The sequence below is a fragment of the Onychostruthus taczanowskii genome, unplaced genomic scaffold (genome assembly GCF_017590055.1).
Source record: "Onychostruthus taczanowskii isolate IOZ18803 unplaced genomic scaffold, ASM1759005v1 scaffold64, whole genome shotgun sequence".
NCBI lineage: Eukaryota > Metazoa > Chordata > Aves > Passeriformes > Passeridae > Onychostruthus > Onychostruthus taczanowskii.
Genome location: NW_024504122.1, coordinates 3,736,735 through 3,754,106, shown reverse-complemented (window position 1 = coordinate 3,754,106; position 17,372 = coordinate 3,736,735). Strand labels below are relative to the sequence as shown.

The 17,372-nt window shown below is 50.9% G+C and overlaps 1 protein-coding gene across 10 annotated transcripts in view; it reads right to left on the bottom strand.

Annotated features, from left to right (window-relative positions):
- Positions 1–477: 477 nt before the first annotated feature.
- Positions 478–17,372, bottom strand: part of MTMR3 (myotubularin related protein 3) — a 75,986-nt gene continuing 59,091 nt past the window's right edge. For 4 of the 10 annotated variants that reach the window (XM_041420504.1, XM_041420505.1, XM_041420506.1 and 1 more), the window contains 10 exons: positions 16,756–16,867; positions 15,813–16,008; positions 14,088–14,273; positions 12,538–12,708; positions 10,207–10,352; positions 8,158–9,553; positions 6,416–6,526; positions 6,089–6,177; positions 4,901–4,927; positions 478–2,700 (listed from right to left, as the gene is read on the bottom strand). In XM_041420504.1, the coding sequence (XP_041276438.1) occupies positions 2,529–2,700; positions 4,901–4,927; positions 6,089–6,177; positions 6,416–6,526; positions 8,158–9,553; positions 10,207–10,352; positions 12,538–12,708; positions 14,088–14,273; positions 15,813–16,008; positions 16,756–16,867 (2,606 nt within the window). In that variant the 3' untranslated portion in view covers positions 478–2,528. The other 6 variants (XM_041420508.1, XM_041420509.1, XM_041420510.1 and 3 more) reach the window with 6 other exon arrangements.

Genomic DNA, 17,372 nt, shown 5'->3' with positions numbered 1-17,372 from the left:
GGAGGTTCCACTGCCAAACCCTGCCACAAGCAGGGGGAATTCCCTGGAGATCCAGGCTGCTCCTGCATTTGGGTAACATCACCAGACTGAGATACCATGGTTGGTCAAGGGGAAAAAGAAAAACATGGTATGGAGGGAGCTGAAACTCTGGCACCTTTCTCTGTTCTAGGAAAACCATGCTGATTGTGCCAACAGAACCTGGCAGGGTGTGTGCGTTGTGTGCTTCCTCCTTCCTGGGACTCCTGCCCCAGGAAAAACCAAGCCTAAGTTTTAATTTTTTGTCTTAAGTTTAGGAGTGACAGTTTGTCCTTAGAAAGACACAGCATAGAACAGAAAGCCATGAGCAGCAGCTGCAGCCTCCTTCTCCAAGGCCTTGGTGTTCCTGCTGAGCCTCCAATACATTCCCTCCGAGGGACAGTGAAGAAAAATAAAAAATTAGAAAGTGTGTTAGCAAATGCTCCCATGCAAAAGTCTAAACTTTATTCACTTTTATTTATATATTTAACAATTCTAAAGTATTTACTTCTCGCTTTTGACAAAAATGAAAAATATAGGAGCACTTTACTCTCTTGTGGAGAGAAGGGTTATTTCTGTACACAGCTACAGAGAGACGGCTTCCTCCTTTACATACAAAGAAAAAATAATATTAATAAAAAAAGTGCTTCATCGATCCAAAAAAGCCTAAAGAGCTGCAAGCTTTTATTCACACTGTACATCCCAGCCCCGGCCCGGAGCGGACCCTCTTGGCACGTGCGGAGGCTCCGGCTGATTCTGCACCCCAAAGCCACACACAGGGTTGGGGTGTCCCCCCACCCAGCTCTGCCACCTGCCCCTCACCACCCTGGGAGGAGCCGGACGTTCCCTCATCCCGCTCTGCACGGAACAGCGATGCCTGTGCCTCTCTTCCAGCCCCCACCGCTGGGTTAGGAACAGATCCTAAACCTGCCTTGGCTGGAAACCCCATCCTTCACTTCACTTTCAGTGTCTCTTTCTCTAGACCTGTGCCAGGGAGATCCCAAGATGCTCCGTCCATTCCCAGACCCCTTTCCCGCAAGGACGCAGCCTCCTCCTTCCTGGGCATTCACGCCAGCGCACGGATCCTGGCAGGGTGGGAAGGGCACAGTCCAACCCCCTCAGCGTCTCCCCCGAGACCCAGAGAGCTCTGCCATCTGGTTTCTCCATGTGACCCTCCCTTTGGATGATGTGATTGTGACATTCCAGGGAGGGGAAATGCTCCTTTCCCAAGGTTTCTTGGATTTTGAGCTGTTGCATCTAGAACTCTCAAATACTCCAGCAGGATTCTTGGGAATACCATAGAGAATTTGGGATTTTGCCTAGGGAATGCATTGTGAGCGGATCTACTCTTCCTCCTTGCCAGATTGCACTAAGCAGGATCTTCGGGAAGGGAAAGGGATGAGCACCTACCAGTTGGTTACAAACGGGTATTTGGGAGTTTCACCCTTCAGTGAGGTGAGTCTGATTGGGACAGAAGGAGGAAGGGGAATCCATAATGTATTTTGGATTGTTTTAAGCTCCTCAGGCAGCTTTTTCCTATCTGGAGTACACTGAACACAGCCTGGGAAAGGAGGAGCATCCCAGGAGGGTGCCCAGCACCAGTGCAATCCACACAGGCCGAGCCCCACAACTCCGGCGGGTCCCGGCCGCCTTCCGTCAGTTTGGATCGTCCAGTAAAGTGCGAGTGACCAGCCAGGACCTGACCCTGGCAATGCTCTGCTCCCAGAGGGACTCACACGGATGGGGCAAGGACAAGGCAAAGGTCTGCTCCTGTCCTAGTTGGATTGAAGCAGGAATTGCGTGGTCAGATGCCTGGCAAGGCCCGGTGTGATGCCTGACTCAGCTCTCACCAACAGCACGTGCATTCCTGAGCCAGCATTCCAGGTGTTCCCGCTGCGAGGGCTCAGACCTCGCGGATTGTGTGTGCAGGTCCAGAGCTGCCAGGGCAGGAACCTGACTGAGACCCCCTCGGGCAGCCACTGTGAGAACAGAGAGGGAAAAGGTCTCTGGGGAAGGAGATTCCCACCTCTTCTAGCAGCAACAGGTTCCCAAACAGCAGTTTTGGGTTTGGAATAAGGAGTGATTGAAAGCACTGGAGGCTGCAGCTATTCAGGCTCTGCACTCCGGCTGGCCCGGCTCCCTCTGCTCCCCGCTCCCCAAAATCCTCGGTCTGCAGCAGTTCCGCACGGGACAGATAAATACCCACAGGGATCCTGGCTCTCAGCAGCTCCCTCCCCACCTCCAGGACCCTCCCGCAAACAAACAGATAGATTATTATATATACACACACGCGCGCGCGGGGACACGGACACACAGACAGGACAGGCAGGAAAGGGGAAGAGCCGGACAAGGAGAATCCCACAGTCCAGCGGCGCATCCTCGGGGTCTGTCCCGCCGAGCAGCGCCCATGGCCCCAGCTCCACGCGCAGCCTCCCAGCCTCGGCCCCCGGGATCCGCGTGTCCGTGGGGAAGGCTCGGCCCGGCCGCTCCCCCGCCGCTCCCAGGCCAGGAATTCAGTTGGACGTGGCAGTGATGGGCTTGTCCAGTTCGAGGTCCAGGCTGGAGCTGCCGGGGTGGAGGCTGCTGTAGCAGGACTTGCAGACTCTGCTGGGCTCGAAGAGCTGCTGGCTGGGAACGGGCACCTTCTGGTTACAGCAACTGGAGCAGAACACGTTGCCACAATTCCTTGCATCGGGAACAGAAGAGAAATGGAAAAGAGAAGATCAGAAGGAGTTTGACAAAGTTACCTGAGCTGTAAAATGAGATATTCCCAGTGCTAGGATGGGGGAGATACCTCCCTGCAGGTCAGGGCATGAACAGGGACAGGGACAGCTCCAGCATCTGTGCTCCTCCCTTCTATGGCTGGAGTAGAGATCCAGGGAATGGGCACAGGAAGGAGCATGGAGCCAGGGCCAGTGTGGAGTTGCAGGTCATTAAATGCCTCTGTTCAGCACTGCCCTGAGCCAGGCTGGACAGGCTGTGCCCTCTTGTCACACAGAGAGCTCTCTGCCATTCACCATGGAATGGTTTAGCTGGGAAGGGACCTTAAAGCCCATCCAGTGCCACCCCACCATGAACAGGGACAGCTTCTGCTGTCACATGCTGCTCCAAGCCCTGTCCAACCTGGCCTTGGACACTTCCAGGCTGGATGTGCTGCAAAGGAGCTCCAGCACGATGCCAATGCCACGCTGGGGGGCTCAGGGCTGAGGGGCTGAAGGAAAGCCACCACGGGCCCTTCTGAGCCAGGCCATGGGGAATGTGGGGAACACTGGGAATTGGGGGCTCTGATCCACGCAGCTGATCCAGCCCTGGCTCACAGGAGGGATGTGGCAGTGCTGGGAGCAGGCTGGACCCTGCTCAGAGCTGGAAAGGTTTAAACACAGAAATGTCAAAGCCCTCGGTCGCTGCCATCCTCCCACTGCCCCCACAGGCACTCCAGAAGTCCCACACTCCTGCATCCAGGAAACTGAGCCAAGGAGGAACATGCAAAGCCCGGGGTGGGCAGGCAGGTGTTCCATGCACAGGTGGGCAGGCGCAGCATTCCCGGCACTGGCGGAGCCGCACCAGCACATGCACCTCATTACTGCTCAGAGTCATTAATTACCTTCTGCAGCCCCCCTCAAAACCTGGGAGCCCTGTGTGCCCTGCCCTCCTCAATTCCTACAAAACCCAGGGACTCTCCATTAACTCTTTGGCATCAGGATTTGGTGCTGTTGCTGTTCTGCACTGGAGATTTGCTGCTGCCAAGAGACTGCCAGGGAATTCTGCTGACACCCAGCAGCTCTGATTAATCCTTCCTTGCCAAGAAAGGAGATTTCCAGCTGCTGGTCAGTGATGGGGAGAGAAACAGCAGAGAAATCCCATTTCCCACTTCAGTGGGCTCATTTCCTCAGCTCCACACAGCGGCCTTGGAGCCGGAACCCCGGCACGGGAAGGCTGACAGGGACCAGCCTCTCTGCAGAGGTTCTGGAGACTGGAGGGACCTGCTGGAAATCCCTGTCAGAAGCACCTGCAGGAGTGGGAACAGCCCTGGGAGGTGCCACACAGCTCCCACAGCCCCATCTCGCTGCTCAGGGAATGATTATCCCAGAGTAGCTCACTGATGGATGAGGGGAAAACCAACCAGAGGGATTAAAACAAGGATCTCTTTGTTGGAGCTCACCATTCCTAACATATGCTGGGGTTTTTGTTGTTTTATCCTAGACAATGGTGCTCTGACACTGCTTTGGAAAGCTCTGGACAGCTCATCCTTCTATCCTGGTGGTCCCTGCATTGCTTCAGAGATTAAAAAGAGACATTAAAAAACAGGCTGGAAAAGGGATGTTGCTCGTTTGAGGAAGGGGGACTGAAAGCCACACTCCCCACTCCTCTCCTCATCCCAAATCTCAGATATTTATTGGGTTTTGGTTATCCTGACCCTCCACCAGCTCTGTGGCACCTGTTCCAGCCATGGGATTTTCAGTCCTTCTAAAACAAGTGGCAGGTTTTTGCCAACACCCTGCACAGCAATACTGGAATTGTTTGGTAACACGTGGCCCTCTCCCAAAAATATGGGGAAAAAAGGGAAATGATCAAAAATAAATGCATAAAACTTGCAGGACAATCTCCTGTCAGTGAGCAGTACACACACGGACTGACAGTGAGTGTTAGTCTGAGCCACATCCCAGTTAAGCTCTCAAAAGCCAAGTCCTAAAAGCCTTTCTGTGAGGACAGAGGGCTGTTCACACAGATCCAACCCCCAGCAGCTCGTGCTGGCCACCCCCAGCTTAGTTCTGGTGATTTCCAGGCAAGTGAGAAACAAAGAGGGAGAAGAGCCGAGTTAGTTGGGAGAAGTCACCCAGGAAAGGCTGACGGACAACGGACAGAGGCTGCTGGAAATGCTCACCAGAGCTGATCAACTCGGTCAGTGTCCCTGCAGGGAGGAGAGAGAGCTCAGGCTACAGGCAGAGGGAGCAAACACTGGCAACCAAGGAAGCTGGAAGGTTTTACTCTGCTCAAGGCCTTACACTGTGGGGTTCAACTCATTTCCACTCCCAGGGAGGGGTGTAAATGTTTACTACAGAGATACTCGTGGTGTTGGTCTCACCAACAGCCACGTCACTGCACATGTGGAAGCTGAAGGAGCAAAGACCCTACAGGGAGATTTGAGCCAGACCTGAAACCCTGAGTGCATTTAACTCCTCTTGGGGCTGTGTGTGACCTGTGTGTATCCAGGCTCTAGGAGTTGTCCCAAGCTTAGGTTTAGGGAACTGAGCCCTGGGGAGACAAATTTGCACAAACACAGTGGGCATGGTAAAAAAAAATAAATTCAGATTCTTCTCCTTCTTCCCTGGGTTTGGTTAACTTTACAAGACCAAATGGAGCAAAGTATAAACCAGACACAAACTCAAAACTACGTTCGTAACTCTTTGCAACTTCAAAAAGCAGGAGAGCTTCAAAATGTGGTAACTGAGATTTATTTAAATGATGGTTCCTGTAATAGTTTTTGCATGTTCAGAAACCAGGAATAGGAATTTATTTGAAACAGAACTGGAAACTAGAGATTCTCTGCCTTTAACTTCAGCATATTGAGCCAAGTGGTCTCTGCCTCCTGCTCTTCATCAAGTCCCTGCTACTGCCTGAGCTGCTGCAGCCTCTGTGGCAACAGGTCTGGCCAAGAATAATCCAGAAAACCTTGACCTCACTCAGGTGTTCCGTTCAGATTCTGTAGGAGCAAGTTAACGAAAAGGGGAGAAAGGTTAGAGAAGGAAAGGAGCAGCTTTCCAACCAGCAATGGAAAGAAGATGCTATTCCTGTATTTCATGTAAATCATACTGAATTTCTGAATGCTAAGAGGACAAAGCTCTATTTTGCATCAATCTAAACTGCCTCCAAATCCAGTCTGAGCAAAGAAAGGTGGGATCTGTTTTGGCTGGAGCGAAGCAGACACCAAACGTGGCTTTTACAGATCTCCCTGCACAGACTGAACTGAGCAGCAGGAGCTGTCGTGCTCCCCCAGCAGGCGCCCCTGGGCAGGGGCAGTGTCCTGGGGGTGTCAGGGAGCAGAGCGGTGCCCAGCCTCCTCTCCCGTTACCTGCAGTGGTGTTTCCGACTGGCGAGCCAGAAGGCGCTGTCGCAGCCGTAGCAGTGCGCGGCCAGGTGATCCGGGAGCCACCGCGTCACCTGTGGGGACGTCACCGGCGTCAGACAGGGCAGTGGCAACGCTCCTGAGCCGAGCCCCCTCCCCAGCTCCCAGAGGTTGTGCACAGAGGGCTCATAGGCACAGGTACTGGTATGTCAGGTGTGAGACCAGCGGAACGCAAGGAAGAGTTCCCAAGAAGTGGCACACGACCAAAGGCTAGAGGATAATTTGAATGAGGATTATCCCAGAGTGAGCAATTTACAGGGATTTAGTCTGTACCTCTGTATCCTGTTTATCCACCTGTTCCCAGCTGGCTTCAGAGAAAATCTCTGTGCTGCAGCGAGACAAGCAGTTCTGATCCAGATTGCTTTCCGAGTCGGGAATAGATGTCTGTTGGCAAACAAACACAGCTGAACGGAACCCCCCAGATCCCTGTTCCACACAAATAAAACCCAGAAACCCCAACAGGGCATCCCTCTGGTGATGGGATGATGTGAGGCAGAGTGAATTTAGAATCCAGTTTCTCCTGCAGAGTTCTGGGAAGGCTTTGGGTAATCAACCAAAACCTGCTCCCTGTGGCTCCAATTCCAGGGTCTTGATTACTTTCCAAGGGTGTTTCACTTTCAAAACTATAATCAGTAATACAGATATCCTTTTGCTGGCAAAGATTCTGGAAAATACAAGCCAAATTGCATATGGGAAACTCAGAATTTGAGCCATGTATATTCTACGTATAGATTTTGGGAATAATGCTTCCTTAATATAGTCCATCCAGGTAGAGGTGGATTTTAACTCACTTAAAACTCAGCCAGCCGTTAAAATATATCAAAACAGCAAGAAATCGTGAGTTAATATATTTTTATGCCTGAGGAATGGGCAATTCTGGAGTTCCAGAGGAAAACCTGCAACTCCCAAGCTGAGGCACAAACAGAAGGTAGAGATCAGGTCCTTAAGAATGGGGAATTTTCTGGAGGCACTGCCAGCCCTCCACTGCAGCTTCTGAAGGCCCTTAAAAATGGGAGCAGAATCCATTAAGGCAAAGCACCCAATTTATCCAAGGAATTCAAGCTTTTAGCAGTGACACTGAGCCCGATGAGCACCTTGTGCTGCATCTCCAATGGGAAGAGCCAAGAAGACTCCAAGGATTTTTCACAACAAACGTACCTGGGACTATCCAGCACCTCTGCCACTTCTAAACAGTGAATTCAACAAACAGAAGTTGGGAATCTCTTACAATTTTTTTTTTTTTAAATTTTGCAAGCATATAACCATGTAGGAAAAGGAAATTTCTGATGGGTGTTGCAACAGCCTCGGGAATTACAGGCAAGTGCTCAAACCCACAGGAAAGCACAATTCTCTACAGAAGTCTCTACTTTTACAACTTTAAACACTTCCAAATAAAAGTGCAAATGGTTTAAAAGCTCCCTTAAAATCCTTAATTCGTTGAGAGAAAAACCCTAGATGAAATACAGCTGCCACAAAAGCTCAGGTAATTTGTTCCAGTTAATTAAGAATTCTAGAAATTTATTCCAGTAATTGAGCCTGGAGCACCTGAAAGGGATGGTATGACCCTGATGGGTTTGAGCTCACAGAGCTTGCCAGTGCAGCTGGGACCTGCAGAGAACCAAGGAATCATCCAATGATCCTGTGCCAAAAATGGCAGAGGAAAATAACTGCTCTACTTGAAGACAGTAGTAAACCAGGGGTTTGGTTGGTTTTATTGAAGTTTGGTAAACCAAGAGTTTGGTTGTTTTTACCGAGGCCAGGGAAGGTGTTTAGGTATGGCCAGGGCTGTGTGAGCTGCTGTGCAACACCCATCTCGAAATAAACCCTTCTGGTCAATCTGAAGTTTGGTGACAGTATCAGTCACCAGCATCTGCCACTATCAGGTACTCGGGCAGTGTTTGCCCTCTTCAGGATGACCTGGAGAGGTCTAAGAGCCCAAAAGTCAGGCCCTGAGCTGTGAGCCAGGAGACGAGGGCTCGGCGAGCTCCGTGCTCGGCCTAGCGACGCTCACTCACCACGTCGTCGCCGTAGTCACCGTTGAGCCGCAGGGAGCTGTTGAGGAGCTGGCTCTCCAGGCGGCTCTTCAGCTCCTGCACCTGCTTCTTGAGGGTCTCCACCTCCTGCTGATGGCCCGTCTCGATCTGGCGCAGGCGCTGCTGGATGACATCGCTGTAGACGGGCATCCCGTCATCGTCCAGGTGGCTGCGCGCCGGCTGGTCCGGGCTGCTGGCCGGCTGCTTCCCGAGCTGGCTGAACATCCATTTCTGGTGCAAGTTCCTCAGGTGGAGCTGAGCAGAGCTGCAGCTGGCCGTGGACACCTGCCGGCTCAGTGAGGCCTTGATCCGCCCGTCCTCGCCGTTGACGCAGTGTCCGTTGGTGGCGGGGAATTTCGGGGCCGTGAATCCCGCGGGTTTCTCCACCAGTTTGTTCTCCAGCTCCAGCTCCCCGTTATACACCAGCTCATCTTTGTGGTCTGCTAGAGGCAAGGCACAAGGGGAAGGCATTGGGAGGTGTGTGGTGCTGCTACCAGAAGTCCTATGCACTCTTGATCCCAGTTTTTGGAGCTCTATCACGCACTCCCCCTCCGGCCTGTTCTCCAGAGTTCGGGACAGCTCGTCAGTGCTGTTGTCGAAGGGGTGGCGTCTGTGGCACGGAGCCCTGGGCATGAGCTCAGGCTTTGCTTCGGTCTCTGTTAAGGTTTCCGTGGAGCTTTCGATGTTGGATGTCCTTTCCTCCAGCAGGGCTATCAGAGGGAAGGCAAGGCTGGCCTGGGCCGTGCCGCACAGGCTCTCCGCTCCTCCTTCACCTTTCCCAAGACTTTCCTCCTCTGTGTTGTTTGGAGCATCTCTGTTTCCGGAGCCCTCGGAAGGAACAGCCTGCAGTCCTCTCCCCTGAGGTGCCTTCTGCAGAACGCAGCTGGGGTCGCTGTGCTCGTCCTGCTGCCCTTTGAGCTCCGCAGCACCATGTGAGGCTGGGTGTGGGTTGGCTGTGGGATTGTTCGTTACGGTACCTGTATCCGCCTCGGCCTTTTCCCCACACAGACTGTCAGCTCTCTTCTCCTTATCCAGGCCAACCTCATCCCCTTTCCCTGCTGCCTCCAGGCCACCCCTCAAGTGCTCCTCCAGCCCAACATCATCTTTAGTGGCCTCCTGCAGGATGTTCTCCATTTGTCCCTCTGCCACCCCAGCTGCCACAGAGAGCTCTGCCCCCACGGGGGCCCTGCCCTGCCTGCTCAGCCCGTCCCCCTCAAAGGGGTCGTCCCCAGGGGGGCCCAGGCTGCTGAGCTCCAGGGAGCGGCGGTGCTCCTGCCACTTCTCGTTGAGGCTGGGGTCGCTGCTCCGGCGGTTGGTTGTAGGCACGCTGCTGTCACAGGCTGTCGTCAGATTGTCGAAGGATCTTGTCTTTGGTAGCCTGCAAAGGGACAAACAATCCCACTCCCAAGTCAGAGGATGTTTTCGTAACATTGAGATACTGTGGTTCAAAACCAGCCCCCCAGCTAGGACAGAAACAATCTGACAGCTAATGGACTTGTGGGAAGTATTATCCGGGAGCACATTCCAACCATCTGTAGTGCAGAGCTGTTTCAGTACTTCGTTTGCCATGAGGAAAATATGCTAAACCAGACTTCAAACATTCCCAGATGAATCCTTTTACCAACAAACCCCAATTATTCCAGCCTGGTCACACCTCCTAAGTAACGTGTGCTCAGTGCCACTGTACAACAAGCGAAGAAATGGTTATGCAACACTGAAAAATAATTCAAATTCAAGACAACCAGTGAAAGCTTATATCCCATGAGGACAGAAGGAATTCTCTGTGGCTATGTGACCCCCAGGGTTTAACTCTATTTGCCCAGCTTCTCTCTGCCATGCTGTCAGCCCTGAAATGTGACAGCTTCCAAACCCACCCCACGGACAGGCTGTGCTTGGGCAGCTCAGTCCCACAGTTCTGCCAACACACCCGCAAGAAATCCTGCCCTCCCACCCGAACATTCTCCTTTCATATCCCCAATATTCTCTGTTGATCTTACTTTACAGGATGGGATTTCTGGGCTCTAGGCTCACCTGCCCAGAGGTTGCTCTTCGGGGCTAGAGCCTGGCACAGGGTACGGGGCACAGGTGTCGTCGGCGGGCGTGGAGGGGGAGGAGCAGGGCAGGTAAACAGCGCTCCAGAGCATCAAGTTCCGCACATGGCACACGGGATACAGCACCTGCCAGGGGAGCACAAGGGAAGGGTCAGCTGCTGCCTCCCAACAGGAGAAGTTCAGCTCTGAGGGGGGCAGTTCTCTGGGCAGGTCTCAGCTGGGTGACAGCTTTTCATCAGCCACACTCGAGGCTGGAATGACTTTTTCTGTCAGAGGCAGAAAACTGCCAGCCTTCAGCTCCTCCTGAATGAACTGCAATGAGCTCTCTGTGAATCTACACCTTCACAACTCATGGAATTCAGTGGCTCCTTACGAGTGCTGAGGTTCCCTTGTGTGTTGTGTTGCACCATGCCTGGGGGAGCTGAACTCACTCCATGGACCCCAATCCACCACAGCCCAGCCTGGCTCCAGGGGAGGCACTCATGGGTACATATTCACTACCTGCAGAAGTTCTTTGAAGAGGCAGCTTGCTCTTAAAAGGGATTCCTGGATTGTGGAATATGCTTTCTGCTTCACTTTAAAAACACCTGGGACTCATTTTAGCAATTCCACTCTTTTCCAAGCAACTTTCCCATGGAAAAGCAGGCAATGGCAGAGGAACAGCTGGCTCCACCAGACAGGCACTGCCCAGGTTCCACAGGGAATGGGTTGCCAGAGCTCCAGGAGCATTTGCACAGCGCTCTCAGGGACAAGGTGGGATTTTGGGATGCCCTGTGCAGGGCCAGGGGTTGGACTGGATGATCCTGGTGGGTCCCTTCCTAAATAAGGATATTCTGTGATTCTCTGAACACTCTGCTTCTCTGGCACTGAGCAGGGGAAGGGCTGTGGGGTGGCTGCTGCTGTTAAACAACTCTGGCTCTGTAAGAGATGCACTTGCACCATAGGCACCTTTTAAAGCCTGAAGCAAAACCACAAGAAAATGAACCCAAACCAGGAAATTAGCCAAACTCCCACGTGCAGAAGGAGTGTCCTTGTGAGTATTTCCTGAGAACAGGGGCCAAGTGGGGTAGAGCACAGAAGGGCAGCCCAAGGACACACCTGTCCACACAGTCACATGCCAGGAGGAGCATAGAGCCCTCTCTATGCTCCTCCTGGCATTTTCATGGAAATCTAGAGGCATCCACAGCTTTAAGATCCCCCCAGGCTGTGTCTGCTCGGCCTCAGGAACTCTCCCCAGGAATGTCAGGTGGGAAGGCTCCAAGGGCTCATTGCAGTGACAGCCCAGAGCCAGGGCACAATCAGCCAAGGAGGGCTCAGGGGAGTAGAAAATTCATCTTTTTACAACCACTGTGGGGATAAAACTCCTTCCTGCTTAGCCAGGGTTTTGTTTTGCTCTAAGAAACAACTGAAAGCCACATCCTCATATACAAAGCCACTGCACAGTCCTTACAGTTCAGTTTATGACATCTGATACTTCGAGAAATAAAAAGGGTTTAAATATTTATGCTAGTCCTTGCAGTCCTAACCATGATGTCATTTGGTGTTTGCTGTCCTGCCCATGCTCTGCACCCCTGAATCCCTCACGTGACCTTGTACCAAACACACAACTGAGCCTCCTCCCAGAACCTTCAGTGAGCTCCTATGCGGAGGAGCCAAACTAAAACCCTGAAGGTATCAAGAGAAACAAAGATACACTAAATAATCTGAGCCACTTTTTCTGTTCAGATTTAAAATGAATTTAGACACAGTGTCTAGGTTTGCAGGCAATTTTGTGCCACTCCTCTGACACAGCTCAGTTCTCCAGAGAGGTCTATTTATCAAACAGTGAAATGTTTTCCATTACAAACAATAAAATATTTAGTCACAGAAAGCACCTTTCCAGCACAGAGAAATTTCTGAGCTGGCATTTGACATTCCCCAAATATCAGCAAAACTAACCCAAGACTTCAACATCAGCCTGAGCTGGGTGTTCCAAGGTGAATGTCTGGGGGAGCTGAGCTGGTCTGGAATCACCTCTCTGTCCGTGGTGACAGCTCAGAGAACCACACAAGGGTTTAGGCTGGAAGGGACCTTAAAGCTCACCCAGTGCCACCCCTGGCATGGGCACCTCCCACTACCCCAGGGTGCTCCCAGCCCCATCCAACCTGGCCTTGGACACCTCCAGGGATCCAGGGGCAGCCACCAGCTCAGCTGTGGTGCCCAGGTATCCAGGTCACCCACCACTGGGCTGTTTCTCAGGGGACCCCCATTTGCAGGATGCTGTGTGGGGCAGCCCCCAGGGCTCTCCCACGGAGGGGATTGGGGTACATACAGATTCCGACTGGGAGGAGTAGAGCAGGTTTTTGAAGGCTTTGTTTGCTGCCCGCAGCAAAGACCAGACGGAGCAGGTCCGTTCCTGAGTGTGTTTCTCTCCTCTCTCTTTCGCATTGTTGCACAGGAATGTTCCAAAGAGGCAGGAGTAGGTGTGCTGCACCAACTTCACCTGCACAGAGCCACACACACAGCGTCAGCTGGCACAAGGGGTTGGCCTCGGCTCCCTTCCCTTCCCTTCCCGGAGCAAACCCTGCCCCAGGGCTGCCACACCAACCCCCGACATTTCTCACATACTTCCCTACAAACCAATTGGAAAGGAATGCAACAGGAGTGGAATCGTTTAAAATCATAACTGAATAAATTCAGGAAAAAACATTACATAGAAAGACAAAATATTTGCTCCTAATCAAGTATGTTGATACAAACTCATTGCCCTGCAGACCAGGCAAAGCAGAATCACGATTCCTCTGCTACAAAACATTCATGCAGCACAGAAATGCTGATCATTAATCACTCCACGCTGGGCCCAGCCTAACAAATGCCAGCTTAACTTCAGGCATATCAATGACTTCCTTGGGATTATTCAGATGTTTAAATGAAGACAATGGTTCAATACTGTAATAAATTAGGGGTTCACTCTACAAAGGCCAGCACACCACGGGTATGTTCTCTCTCAGCCCGTGGAGATTAGCAGTGTGCTGTGAAGCCAGTTACTACCGGTTGTATCTCATTTCACAACTGAGCTACTCGGGGACTGTACATGGGCTCAGTTACATGGCTGAGCAGGCAAGTGGTAATTCCAGTCAGCCACAATCACAGGAATGTGCCTTAAATCTCTTAGTGGATCAGACACTTCATAAAAACTTCTACTCTTCAGACTACTGGTCCTGCAGCCCATGACTGCCACTTCCCCAGGGATCTGAGAACTGACTTGGACCATCCTGGGTGAATTCCTAATAGGAATGCTGTCTGCTTCCAAAGAAGATAAGCACAGCTCCTATATCCTACACATTTGCAGTGAAGAAACTGAAAAAAATGAATGGAGCAGGTTGTTTTTAGAGGAGGAGTATTCAAGTCAAAACAAGATCCAAGCAGGGGGGAGTTTGCATCATCAGTAAGAAGGGTTTTTTTCAGGCTGTGTGGATGTTTTACACCTCTTAGGTGAGGCTATTCAATTAAAATAATTTATTTCTTTAAACTCTAAAAGAAGCCCTTGAGGCTCCTGCTTTAAGGGTGAACAGACTCAGTGGGTTACACAAGTGCTTTTGTCCCTCATATCTGGGCAGCTTTCCTGTTCTCTTTATCAGGTGAGAGCATATATAGAATATATTCATATATATATAAAATAATTGAATGGTTTGGGGGAGAAGGGGCCTTAAAGCCCACCCAGTTCCACCCCCTGCCATGGGCAGGGTCACCTTCCACTATCCCAGGTTGCTCCGAGCCCTGTCCAACCTGGCCTTGGACACAGAACAGTGGGAAAACCTGCCCCCAGGCTCTCCAGCAGTGTTTAGCAGCAGTGTATTACCCAGCAGTCTCCCAACTCACAAGGAATGCTTCGTTAAACTCGAAGGAGCAGGGGAACTGCCTCTGGAGCTGATGGACACAGTCCAGCCACTGCAGAAACACCGGGCAGCGCTCGTTGAGGTCATCCGAATTCTCCCCGTGGCCACAGCGATCGGCAAACTTATGGCCAAAATCCAGCCACTCAGTCTCCACTAGCACCTGGAAACCCTGCAGGGATGAGAGGAGAGATGAAGAATTCCTATTTTTCTTTGGTTCAGTTTTCTGAGAGGGTCTGAGACTTGTGGGAATCGCTGTGTCCTCTCTTCTATTTCCCATCAGCACTGGGCTCATTACTTCTCTTTCCTGCTTTCCCTAATGCCTCTGTGCTCTGAAATGGAATTGGGACAGATAAGGATTCCCAAACTACACTAACAGGAAAGGGAATAAGGCAGGTTAAGCCCTCAGTGACTGGCAGGGACGATCCTGATATGAGCCCTATCTCATCCAGGCAGTGAAAAGTAGGAACTTCATGTTGCCAAAGCTTCTGGATCATGGTATCCAGTATTTGGACAAGTTACATAAAAACTTTTCTTGAAAATGATGGTCAGATCCACTTGTCAGAAAAGAAAATCATCCATCCACAACAGGACATCCAAGCTCAGGGAGAGCAGGTGCTTGTCTGTGCGTACAGCAGTCACAAGGTTGATTAAAGGTTCACTTGAGTGATTTTTCATGAAAAGGGCAAAGAACATTCCCAAACAGTGCCTGGGTGAGCAGCTGAATGTCACACCTTGTCTCACAGGACCTGAAATCCATCACAGGGCAGGAAGGTTTTGGTTCTTAGTGGAAAGAAAAATTGTAGAGAATGTTTATTGAGTCAAAGGCTGTGATTAGGGCCAAAATAATGGCTGTGATTAGAGCCAAAATAATGGCTGGCAGCTGAAAAGCTTTAAATCTGACAGCACTGAAAACTCATTTTCCTCAATGTTTCTGATCCTGGTACAGACAGCTACAGTTTATGGGAGACAGGGAAGGCCCAGACTGTGCACAGCACAACTCTGCTCCCCAAGCAGGAAGGACAGCACCCTTTGGAGGACCAGGAGCAGATCCTGTGCCCAGGCCAGAGCAGCACGTTTTGCCTGATGGATGCCAGCTTCTAGAATCCATGTGGAAAAGGATCCAAGAAGTTTTCACACTTCCATCCAAAAGGCAGTTCCAGCTCCTGGTCCTAGTGTGTGTGAGGCTTCAAGCAGCAGCTCACAGCAGTGTTCAGACACAGAGTTCTGTTCTGGACAACAAAGGCATCTTGCCCATGGGCTGGCAGATGGAAGCCAGCCAGCACACGTCCCACAGTGCTGAAAAGTGATGGAACAGGGGAAAATCAGGAGAAGCAGAACTGACAGAGGACAATGGAAATGTGAAACTGGAAAACCATGCAGCTGGGAAATGCAGCAAAGAAGAAAGCTCTGTATCAGTGCTTGGCTGAGAACCTGCAGGGATGCAGCAGAAGCTGCACTTGCAGCACTTCGTACTCCATATTCCTAAACTAAATATGGGGAAGCACAGACCATGACTGTGCAGTCACAGCAGAGGGAATGTGAGCTACTCCTGAGTAACACAAGCACCTACACCTGAGGGTAACTGCAGACGACAGGTGACAAACTACTGCCAGCTTCAGTGCCTTTGCCAGGGGAGAAACCTGAAATAACTCACAGCCAGACTCCCTCCAGAGACCCCAAGGACTCCCTGTACAGCTGCTTTACCCACCTCTGTGGTCCTGTAGTAGGGGTCCAGCAGGAGCTTGGCCAGGGCCACGATCTGGGGCGTGCGGTCCCAGCCGTCGGAGCAGTGAACCAGCACGGGCCGCTGGTCCCGGTCCACGGCGTGCACCACGAGCAGCGCGGATTTCAGGAGCACTGACAGGTGCTGCAGCCACTTGGTGCTCTCCAGAGCTGACAGCCAACTAGAGGGAAAGCAGGCAAGACAGTTTTTGCTCTTTTAAAATGCTTTCAGGTTTGGATGTCTGAGTTTATCATGGCAAAGCTCCCGTTTTAATAAGCTGTGAGGGTCAGTCTTAGCATTTTTCACTTGTGTCTTGTTAACACTTTCCCAGAGATGGAAGCAGCAAAGCCACCGAGCCCAAGGAACTGCCAGAATCTGGGATGAACTGAAGGTTTGCATCTACTTTGAAACCATGGAAGGCTTTAGCAGCAAATTCCAAACAGGGGAGTGAGAGGGAAAACAGGATTGGGGTAACTACAGTGAGGACCCAAGCTCAGGAGCTCCCAAGGTGAGGGGCCATGACAGGGTAGTTACCCCACAGCACTGGAAGGTTATGAAATATTCTCCTGAAATGACATTATAAATGAGTGAAGTACATGGAACGCCACCACAGTTTTCCAAATGTGAGCCAACAGTGAGGATTAAAGAGCTAGGAATAGCAGATCAGTCTGAGTGTGAGTGCTCAGAAGCCCACCAGAAGAAATAACATTCTGGTATCAATATTCAAGGCTACACTCTAATTTCAGAACTAATTTGCTATGTTCACTTCAATCAGAATAAACCAGTGACTTCCATGAAAATGGAAAAACACAGCTTAGCGCTATTACCAAGGGAAAATCCACTGAATTTCAACTTAAAAACCATCAGCAGAAGAATGTGGCTGCAGAAACATGGAACCAAGGGCCCAAACCCCCAAACTTCCACTTACTTTCCTGGATCTGGCATTTGTGTGCAGAGCAGGCGCAGCGACTGGAAACTCTTGCGGATGGAGTGGATGTTTGCCATCCCCATGAACACCACTTCACAGTTGGGGTAATATTCTGCAGGGAAAGAACAAGACAGAGGGAAGAAAATAATAATTACATTTCTAAAAGAGGATTTTTTTTTTTCATGAAAACAAACCCCCGTTGCTGTGGACAGATGAAATAATCTGTTTACAAAGATTCTGTAAGTCCTTGGAGCTCGCTGGGTATTCCAGAACATGACAGCCCAGCAAAACAGGAAGCATTTAGCAAAGTCCTGCTGTATTTATTTCAAATGCTTCATTTCAGGTTACAAAAAGCAGAGTGCAAACCTCTGGGAATTCCTGCGCTCCAGGTTCCAGAATGTTTGTAAGATGACTGAGAAACATCAAAAGATATGAAACATAAATAATATTTAATTGGTAATTTATGGATTTAAGTTAGATTTCAGATTCCTTTTCCTAAGCACTCAAAAAGGCTGAAAGGCTACTTCATCCACTGCTTTCTTCTGAGGGGAATTGTATGAGGAACCACCACACATGTGAGAAATACTGGGAGCTCAGGAAAACAAGATACATGGAAT